At 45.9% G+C, this 11,035-nt stretch overlaps 1 protein-coding gene across 1 annotated transcript; it reads right to left on the minus strand.

Moving 5' to 3' along the window:
* Positions 1-5,632: 5,632 nt before the first annotated feature.
* On the minus strand, positions 5,633-6,568 carry LOC128832779 (olfactory receptor 51G2-like). The gene has a single exon (XM_054020385.1). It carries the CDS (start codon positions 6,566-6,568, stop codon positions 5,633-5,635), a length of 936 nt encoding a protein of 311 aa, XP_053876360.1.
* Positions 6,569-11,035: the final 4,467 nt, after the last annotated feature.

An 11,035-nucleotide genomic window follows, 5' to 3' on the forward strand; every position in this document is an offset into this window, starting at 1 on the left:
TTTACAGGGTAATCAAACTTAAAGAGCTCAGAGAACCCCCCTCTAGCCTCAGGTTCAAAGTACAGCAAACAGAGATAAACACTCTAGTAAAAGGTACATTTACAAGTTGAGAAAACAAAGTAAAAACTAACATGCCTTGCCTGGCTGTTTACTTACAAGTTTGAAATATGAGAGACTTGTTTAGAAAGATGTGGAGAACCTGGATTGATGTCTGGTCCCTCTCAGTCCCAAGATCGAACGAACTCCCAAACAAAGAGCACAAACACAAGCCCTCCCCCCCCCAAGATTTGAAAGTATCTTGTCCCCTTATTGGTCCTTTGGGTCAGATGCCAGCCAGGTTACCTGAGCTTCTTAACCCTTTACAGGGCAAAGGATTTTGGAGTCTCTGGCCAGGAGGGATTTTATAGTACTGTACACAGGAGAGCTGTCACCCTTCCCTTTATAGTTATGACAGCTATACAGGGACGACTAAGTATATAGTTTTTTGGAAGTAAATGTGGCACGCATTGATTGGTTATTTTAGTGCCCCGACTGTATTCCCCTTATTAGGAAGAGCAACATAATGCGGAAACTGCAGAAACGGCCTTTTTGTGTGGTAACACTACAGATACATCCCTCGTAAGTTTCCTGTGATAAGCACTATGCCCTAATGAGGTCATGCAGTCTATTGGGCCTCTTTCCTGGGTTCGGATCCGCTGCGGGATTGCGAGGCGGCCTGGCCAAACGAATGGGGGGCTGGGGGAGTAGGCTGTATTAACACTTTCAACCAGTTACCAATCCATGAGAAAACCTTCCCTCTTATTCCTTGGCAGGTTACTTTGCTTAAGGGCTTTGGTGACAGACCTTGTCAAAGACTTTCTGAAAATATAAATACCCTATATCCACTGGATCCCTGTTGTCCACGTGCTTGTTGATCCCCCTCAAAGAATTCTAGTGGATAGGTGAGGCATGATTTCCTTTTACAAAAACCGTGTTGACTCTTCCCCAACAAATTATGTTCATGTATATGTCTGACAATTTTGTTCTTTACTATATTTTCAACTAGTTTGCCTGATACTGAATTCAGGCTTACCGTCCCATAATTGCCTGGATCACCTCTGGAGCCCTTTTAAAAAATTGGCGTTACGTTAGCTATCCTCCAGTCATTTGGTACAGAAGTTGATTTAAATGATAGTCTACAGACTACAGTTAGTAGTTCCACAATTTCACATTTGAGTTCCTTCAGGACACTTAGGTGAATACCATCTGGTCCTGGTGATTTATTACTGTTTAGTTTATAAATTTGTTCCAAGACATCCTTTAATGACACCTCAATCTGGGACAATTCCTCAGATTTGTCACCTAAAAAGAATGGCTTGGGCTTTGGAAGGTCCCTCACATTCTCAGCTGAAGACCAATGCAAAGAATTCATTTAGTTTCTCCACAATAGCCATATTGTCCTTGAGTGCTCCTTTAGCATCTTGATCATCCAGTGGCCCCACTGGTTGTTTAGTAGGTTTTCTACTTCCGATGCTATTATTTTTTGAGTCTTTGGCTAGCTGTTCTTTAATTATTTTTTTTTGGCCTTTCTAATTACATTTTTCACTTCATTTAACAAAGTTTATGCTCCTTTCTATTTTCCTCCCTGAAATTCAAATTCCTCTTTTTCAAGGATGCTTTTTTGCCTCTCACTGCTTCATTTACTTTGTTGTTTAGCCACGGTGTCTCTTTTTTGGTTCTCTTGCTATATTTTTTAATTTGAGGTATACATTTATGTTGAACCTCTATTATTGTGTCTTTAAAAAGTTTCCATGCAGCTTGCAGAGATTTTACTTTTGATACTGTACCTTTTAATTTCTGTTTCAGTAACCTCCTCATTTTTGTGTCATTCTCTATGACTTGTTTTAATGATTTTTTTTTTGGGTGGTTGGGGTATTCAATATTATTTAATGTATGGAGGCACTTCTCCTTCTAGTGTAAACAAAATTTGTACCTTTCCTGTATTTAGAGGGTTTGTAGCCCATCCATTTTATTTTTCAGTCCACCAGGTTTTCCAGCCTTCCGGCATGGGAGGTGGCTTTCTTTGGTTTTATTGCTTTTACAGTTTGAATAGCAAGCCCAGTGGAGATTAGATTAACATTGTCCTTTTCCTCTTTTACAGTAATGGCTTCTTTGATACATCTATTTGAGAAATGTATCATTATTTGTAGTGAAATTTATTTGAGAAATGTATCATTTATTTTTTGTTGCTTTATTGCTTTATTGTTTCTGTTCCAATTACATTTTTTTCTATGATGAAATGTGCACACCGCACCATACCAAACAGATCCACCTACAAATGGCAATGACTTTGTATAATGCGGTGCAAACGTAATAGAAATCCATCAAAATGCACAGTACCACCTAGAGACAAACGCGCAGTGCTGACTGAAGACCAGATCTCTCTGGGGGAATCAGCTTGGCTAGTTATTCACGGCTATGGGTAAAACAGTGCACAGTAAGATTTATTTTCCTAAAGCTTCTCATGCCAATCCTGGAATACGTTCCACATATCCCACCGGGGGACCCGCCCTCAGCTTGAGAACCTCTGGACTAGGTGATCTAATGGCTCCTTCTGGCCTTAAACTCTATAGGTCTACTAATCATTATCTTGAGTGGATCGTTGTCTTGGATGCAACTTGAACAAGTTGCTCCTCGGAATCCTGATAGGCACTCAACAAGGATAGATACTGGACAAGAAGAATCAGGATTTTCACAGTAAAACCAGGATATATGGTCTCCTTACCCTCTAAACCAGGTCCTTTTCTGTCTTGGGGAAAATCTCACAATTATCCCACTCTTTGAGCTGGGAACCACACCCCCTCCATGATAAAAGCTTACCACCAAGCAGGTCCAATGAGACACCTCAGTCTTGTGACCAGAGCTACACAATCATCTCCAGACTCCTTAAACACTAGTAGGCTTATTGGAAAACAGCACAAAGCATTAGAAAAAATGGTTTTAAAATATCAGGCAGCTGTCACATGTCTACACTCATCTAACTCACAAAGCACTGATAGCTAAGCTATACGGGGTTTGCTCTGGCGACAGAGAAACAGAACTGGCCCAACTTATATTTTTTGGGACAACAAGGAGCTCTTGGGACCCAGCCTAGTTTCCCTGTGTCTCTGAGAGCATCTTTCCCTCTGTTTGCCCCTTTCTTGTGGAAGCAGCCTTTGCTGAAACCTGTGTGAGCCTGCGCCCAGTCACCATAGTGCTCAGCCGTATCAGTGTTATAGGGATAATGTGTGAATCTGACCTTTGCCCTCAGACTGCTTTCTCCCAGCCAGACCATCTAAGATGATGCCCCATGGCTGTTGCTCCATTGTTTGACAGTTAGACCCATTCAGCCTCAATGTGTGACAAACACCAGTCTAGTGACTGTCTGAAACTCCTGGCGTTCCTGTGATGCTCCAACGTTCCCCTCATAAATCCACTCCTACCCCTCACTATCACCCTGAGCACCTCCACATCTGCCACAGGCACCAAGGTGTTGGAGTCACAGGGCTTCCCAGAAGCCAGCTGTCACAGGAAGTTGTGTTCAAAAAACCTTTTATACACAAATGTCAGTGGCTTTGCTCTATAGAACCCTGACACAGCCCTGATTTTAGGGTTTCAGACTATCTGAGCACCTTAAACGTATTTATCCTTCTGCCACCTCTGTGAGGCAGGGTAGGGCTATTATCCGCCTGTGCAGAGGCCCAGAGACAGCCAATGACTTGCCCATGGTCACACGCGGCACGGGACTCAAACCAAACTCTGCTGAGTCATGGAGCAGTGACAAACCACAGGTCCAGACATCCAGCCATCTGAGCATTGACAGATCCAGCTGGAGTCTCTCCTGCACTGTAGCGAGCAGGAACAGCAAGAGCCATTACTCCTAGGATGGTCAGGGCAATGGAGGGCCTGTATTTCAAGGAGAATAAAAGAGGTTGGTTGGTTTAGCCCAACACAACACAGCCTGGGGGCTGGGCTGAGCTCTGCCCATTGGTAACAGCTTCCAAGAGCACAGCCTGCTCTGGCCAAGTCCCTGTGAACAGGGCCACCCTAGAGTGACCCCTTGGGGCCTGAGGTAGCCCTGTAGGGGCCCTGTCCTTCTCTCTAAAACCCTTGCAATGACTTACTCTCAACTTGGGGTACTTAAAGAGGTCACATTAATTCAGTCTTCTCCAAAACGCAGACTCTCCGATCCTCCAGGCCCATCCTCCTCCTTTACTCAGGAACCCTACAGCCCTGCTTGCTGTGGTTAGCATTGGTTCAGGCTTGCCACACACCCCACATCGTCTCTACCCACTAGGCCCTTCCCCCTGCTCCTTCACTTCCCCTGAGGCTCTGCCCCCAGGCCAGGCCACAGCTGGGCCTTGGTAAGAGCTACCCAGGGAGCCTAGGCCACTGTGGGGAGACCCGGACTCTCCAACGTCCCTGCGGGTATGTTCTGGGGTGTCCAGGTGTGAGGGGACACAAGCTGGGAGCTGCTCTTGGGGCCCACAGCCACTTGCCCAGGGCAGGAGGAGTGTCTGGGGCTCCATACAGTTGCTTTGGCTCCCTGGGCAGCTCTTATGACATCCGGTCTTTGGCGTTGGGCCTGGAGAGGGGGCAGAGCTTCTGGTAAAGAGGAGGAGCAGGGGTGAGGCTTGGGAGAAGGGATGGGGCAGAGGGGGAAGAAGAGGAGCAGGGGTTGGGTCAATGCGGGGACGTGGCTCCTGCATATCTTCTGCTTTTGCCTTTGGAAAAGGTGGTCTCCCTACACTGAATGGGCTGGGCTGGGACAGGAGATCCCCGTGACTCTATGGGGGAGCTGAGGCCAGTGTCCACCACTTTGAGTTGCTGGGGAAGCAGAAATGGAGCAGACAGGGAGGGAGTCTGGGCCTGAGTCTCTTTCCAGGACTCCTGTGTGTCAGACCCTCACTCACACACAGCTCTGCCCTGCCTCAGTGGGTGTGCTGTGTGCCGAGCCATCAATGGGGGAGGGGGGGCTGCCTGAATGGCTTCTCCTGGGACCCAGCGTTAATCATGTTTCTGACAGGACACAGTCAAAATTACCTGGCTGAGGGCATAGGGGAAGGGTGGGTGTCCGTGCCCCTTGAATAGCCCCATCCACAGCTGGTGCAGTGTTCATGGATCACACAGCTCCCAGAGCGCTCAGGAAGGGTCAGGACTGTGACTGCACAACAGCTCTGCAGCTTTTTTCATGGTCCGGGGATGTTTAACCAGAGACGGCCCAGTGGCAGGTCAGGTGTCATGGGAACAACATTCACATCCCTTCTCTTTATTGACTGTATTGCCAGATTTTCTGAGGTCAAAGCAGCCACCGATATGGCTATTTAAGGGCCAAGAACTGACTGGTGCCCTGGATCTCCATGAACACAGTCACTATGTGAATGCTGCTGCCTCGCAGGGTCTCCTTCTCCAAGTGCCCTGTCCTCACTCACCAGCTGGTGAGGACAGCTCCTATTCTATTGCTCCAAACCTTAGATCCTGTCAGAAGCTTTCTCTATTGAATGGAGATTAATAGCTCATCTGGTCTTGGATGTAAGGGTCCAGGATGGAATAGGTGGAGCATTTTTTCATCTCCCGTGTCACAGGCACTGGAGCTGGTCGATGGACTGACCCTTCACTTGATGAACAACCTGATTATCCTTGCACGAAGGTGTTTGCTTTTCATGCTGTACACAATTGGGTTCATCAGGGGTGGGACCAGCAGGTAGATATAGCCCAGGACAATCTGAAGCAAGTGAGAAGAGCCCTTACCAAATCTGTGTATCACAGACAAGCTGATCTCTGGTAGGTAGAAGAGCAGGACGATGCAGAGGTGGGAAATACAGGTTTTCAGGGCTCTGAGACTCTCCATCTTTGATGCGACACTCAACACTGTTTTGAAGATCATCACATAAGAGAAGAAGATGAGCAGCGAATCCAACCCCATCGTTAAGAGTGAAGCAGACAAGCCATAGATGCTGTTGACTGTGATATCCGAACAAGCCGCCTTCATGACCTCCTGGTGCAGGCAGTAGGAATGGGAGAGGACATTGGCTCGACAGTATTGGTACCGTTTCAGGAGAAGGGGGAGTGGAACTATTACGGCCACCCCCCTTAGCACACACACCAATCCCATCTTGGCTATTCTCGGCAGGGTTAAGATGGAAGCATATCTCAGTGGGTTACAGATTGCGACGAAGCGGTCAAAGGCCATCAACAAGAGCACAGAGGATTCAATTAATTGAAGCAAGTGGATGAAGAACAACTGGGCAAAACAGGCATTGAGACTGATCTCCCTAGAGTTGAACAAGAATATGCTCAATATCGTTGGTATGGTGGCTATCGATATGCCAAGGTCTGTGACGGCCAACATGGAAAGGAAAATGTACATGGGCTCATGCAGGCTTGGATCTATTTTTGTAATGAACAGAATGACTGAATTTCCTGCTATCAAAATAGCATAAATTAAGCAGAAGAGGATAGAAATCCAGAGATAGACGTCTTCCTGCCCAGGTATGCCGGTGAGAAGGAACACTGCAGAGTTGAAGTTGGTGTCATTGACCGTTGACATAATGTACTAGGCAAGTCTGAGAAGTTTTGAACTTTCCTTCCTAAAAGGAAAAAGAACATGAGACTAGATGATATTTAGCTAGACATCATTCTGCTCTGAGCTGAAATCTAGAGACTCTCAGGAGTTCAAGGTAGATCAGGAAAAACATAGTCATGGATTTACAGCACCGATAAGAAGATGGGCACTGCCAGACTGGATCAGACCTGTAGTCCATTTAGCTCAGTATCCAGTCGCCAATTGCAGATGCTTCAGAGGAAGGTTCAAGAAGCCCTGCAATAGGCAGCTATGAGATAACTTGCTCCCAGGGAATGTTTCCTCCTGACACCCAGCAGTTAGACATATTTTGTGGTGTAAATCAGGAGGGCTTAGAACCCTTACAAGACTCTTTTAAAAGTCCTCATTATTGTAATTGGATTTTCAGGTTAACCATATAAACATCCCGCCCCTCTTTGAATCTTGCTAAGTTTTTGGCCCCATTGAAATCTTGTGGCTGGGAGTTCCACAGCCTATTGTGCATTGTGTGATTTTACAGTTCTGACCTTCCCACAGACATCCTTTTCTGGCCGCCACTTTGGAATATGGCTCATTTTATCACGACATGTATAAACACATGGCAATTGCATGGTTAAAAACGGTACTTGTATTTATATGTCCTGCATTGAAGCTATTTACAAATATGTTTCATTGCCTCATTATAGGTATTTTTTTTATTTTCTCCACTCTGGAGGATCCCAGATATGCCAGTGCCTTTTTGCACTACATGGGATAAATTCTTAGGCGTAGGTTCTGGATTCAATAACATTGACTTCAACTGCGTCACTCCAGATATACATGTGTAAATTCGATCAGAAAAGGGCTATATGAACTTTCCCTTAAAAAATGCTCCCAGTGATACACTCTGACCCCAAGAATCCCTTCAAGAGAACCTGAATCTTGACTGAATCCAGAGAGTTCAATCACCCAACAAGTTTCTCTTCATCGTCACAGGACCTGCATCCTCTCCCCATGCAAGGGTCTGTAGATATCTGCAAAGTTACAAACTAACACAGACAGTTACTTCAGCTGGGCAGGGAAAGGGTTATCCTCACACGTGGGTGAATACTGCAAACACTAGGTTTTCACTAGTATCCATTTGAGTGTGAAGTTACTTCTGGCATGTGCGTGTAACAGGTGATGGGCAAAAATTACATACAGCCACTATTGCATTCCCCTTTCCTGGATCTCAGCTCTACTGTTTGCTTAAACACAGACCAGCAGTTCTGATCTCTCAGGAGTTTTTGGAAAGTCTCACACAGGTATTGCACGGGGATTTTGTTCACATCCCTGAATGTAAGTGTTAGAAAGAACTTCTGAGCATTTCCCAGTAGACAGTATCATACAACTGTTCACTGAACAAAGAGTTAATAGCACAAATCCGTTGCAAACAGTGGAGTACTTCTGACATAGTTTCTAAAACAAAAGCTGTTCCACGGGGATCATTTCTGGGTCTGGTTCTGTTCAATATCTTCATCAATGATTTAGATAATGGCATAGAGAGTGCACTTATAAAGTTTTGCAGATGATACCAACCTGGGAGGGGTTGCAAGTGCTTTGGAGGATAGTATTATAATTCAAAATGGTCTGAACAAACTGGAGAAATGGTCTGAGGTAAATAGATGAAATTCATTAAAGACAAATGCAAAGTACTCCATTTAGGAAGGAACAATCAGTTGCACACATACAAAATGGGAAATGACTGCCTCGGAATGAGTACTGCGGAAAGGGATCTAAGGGTCATAGTGGACCACAAGCTAAATATGAGACAACAGTGTAACACTGTTGCAAAAACAGCAACAATCATTCTCAGATGCATTAGCAGGAGTGTTGAATGCATGACACAAGAAGTAATTCTTCCATTCTACTCTGAGCTGATTCGGTCTCAACTGGAATATAGTGTCCAGTTCTAGCCGCTACATTTCAGAAAAGAAGTGGACAAATTGGAGAAAGTCCAGAGAAGAGGAACAAAAATGATTAGAGGTCTAGAAAACATGACCTATGAGGGAAGATTGAAAAGAACCGGGTTTGTTTAGTCTGGAAAAGAGAAGACTGAGAAGGGACATGATAACAGTTTTCAAGTACCTAAAAGGTTGTTACAAGGAGGAGGGAGAAAAATTATTCTCCTTAATATCTGATGATTGGACAAGAAGCAATGGGCTTAAATTGAAACAAGGAAGGTTTAAGTTGGACATTAGGAGAAACTTCTTAACTGTCAGGGTGGATAAGCACTGGAATAAATTGCCTAGGGAGGTTGTGGAATCTCCATCATTGGGTATTTTTAAGAGCAGGTTAGATAAACACCTGTCAGGGATGGTCTAGATGGTGCTTGGTCCTGCCATGAGTGCAGGGGACTGGACTTCATGGCCTCTCGGGGTCACTTCTGGTTCTGTTTCTATGATTCTATGATTAAGTAGTAAAGTTACCACTGCTCCTTCCTGTACAGAGATTCCAACAAATTTGCTGCTGGCTTTCAATATACATGCCATGTCATCAGAGTTTGATTTCTAATGTTTGCATTACAATGAAACGTTTTGGCCTAACCTTTACACGTCTGTACTTTAGTACACACATGTGAACCCATTATTTCCCCTCTTGTCTACTTTCAGAGATAATTTCTCATTTTAGAGCTGGACTTAAACTGTAGCCTCTGTCATCTGGATTTCTTCAGAACCTGAAAAGATCCCAGCGTTTCAGCCCTCATTCAATCACGTGTCAGCAAACAAAAGTCTAGTATCCTCTCTGCCTGGGGTAATAGCTGACTGGTTCTCCTCAGGTTCTGGTATTGTGACAGACAGAGCTGAGCTGGCATAAGGGATGTGTATGTTAAACCCAGTTCTTGGGATGTTTGCTGTAGAACTATATTGGGTTAACTATTGGGGTGTTTATGTTACGGCTTTATTAGGTTAAACCAGTTTGGCTTCTCTTAGTTTAATAGCAGGCTGTTAGAAAACAAGCAGGAAGGGAAGCAACAGATCCAGAAAAGCCATCGTTTAGTAAGTTCTTCATGGCAGTTGAGAGACAACACCAGAGCTACTAGTTGGGAATAGCCTATTTTGGAGCTCCAGCCACATTACACAGCTTGTACTATCAGCGCTAGGAATCGATTCAGAGGTGGGCAACTGTTGCTGAGAAGCTCTTCAGACTGACAGGGACCGACAGGAGTAGGGAAGTCTGCTTGTGTCCCCATCAGAGTGGGAGGGCTTGGGGTAAGAGACATGGACAGACTGTTGTTTGAAAACCCTTTAATTCTCCCACGTTACACTTTATTCCTTGTGTTCAGACTAAACAGTATTTTGGGTCAAGGCGGCTGGCTGGTCACCCGTCTCACTGCTAGGCACATGCTCACAAAGGGAAGAACCACAGGTGCTGAACCCACTCGGACCTGCTGGGCAAGCCCAGTTTACCCGCAGTGTGCTGTAGCCCAGGGCCCAGTCTGAGGGTGGGAGGACCGTGGGATCCCACCCCGTGAATGGGAAGACTACAAGGCCTGACATCTGGCACTCAGAGACTAGAGAAGGGGCAGAGATGCCAGGAGCCCCATAACTCTCAGGGGTATCTATAGGCTAGAAGTGCTGGAGCCCTCAGCCAGTCAGGAAATATGCCCTATCGGACCTGTTACCACAGAGCAACGCAGCTCTGAATTCCTGCCTTCACAATCAAGCCAGAGAATAAAAGCTTTGAAAATGCATTTGCTGATTACATTTCTGGGAGCAAATAAACAGGAGGTGATTTGGGAACTATCACCGATATTTTAGGGGGACATCTCTCACTCAACTTCTCACAGGATCGGGCCCAAAGCACACGGCACCTCTAGAAATGCTCCCCTCCTCCACAAAATCCTGACTCAGAGCATTGAGATTTAACACTCCGAGCTCGCTTTGAATGTCAGATTTCTGTGTTGCTTGCACAGCTCACCGCAGAGCATGGGAAGGTGTCAGGGATAGGTTCCTAAGCTGCCTACTGGTGCCTGACCCCCTTCCTTGTCAGTGAGTCACCCCGACAGCCCCTCTGAGTCCTCTGCTGCTGCACAGAACATCTGCAAATGGAAACAGCCTGCAGCCTTTAAACATCACTTTGCATTTTAAAGATAGTGAGACCTGCCAACGTACCCAATTCCTCCTAGACGGGGAGCCGCTGACACCAGAGGTCTTCACCCTAAAGGACAAGGTTCATCAGAGAGGTTGCACGGGCAGCAGGCAGTATCTGTACAGATGGGGAGGTAACTGTCTATATGAAGCATGTCTGCACATTTCCTTGGGGGCCACTGGGCCATCAGGGAACCTCAGCTGCTTGGGTTAGTGTGCACCAGCTTTAACCCCCACCATGGCCAATGGCCAAAGGCCAAATCACAGGGGATGTGTGGTGAACCTACCCAACCGGACTGCAGCACCAGCCCAGCTGCAGGTTCCATTCCTGGAATCTGGGCTTGTC

Source organism: Malaclemys terrapin, chromosome 1, assembly GCF_027887155.1.
Source record: "Malaclemys terrapin pileata isolate rMalTer1 chromosome 1, rMalTer1.hap1, whole genome shotgun sequence".
Classification (NCBI taxonomy): domain Eukaryota; kingdom Metazoa; phylum Chordata; order Testudines; family Emydidae; genus Malaclemys; species Malaclemys terrapin.

Excerpts from the sequence above, each read along its gene's own strand:
- LOC128832779 (XM_054020385.1), bottom strand. The coding sequence starts at position 6,568 with ATGTCAACGGTCAATGACACCAACTTCAACTCTGCAGTGTTCCTTCTC.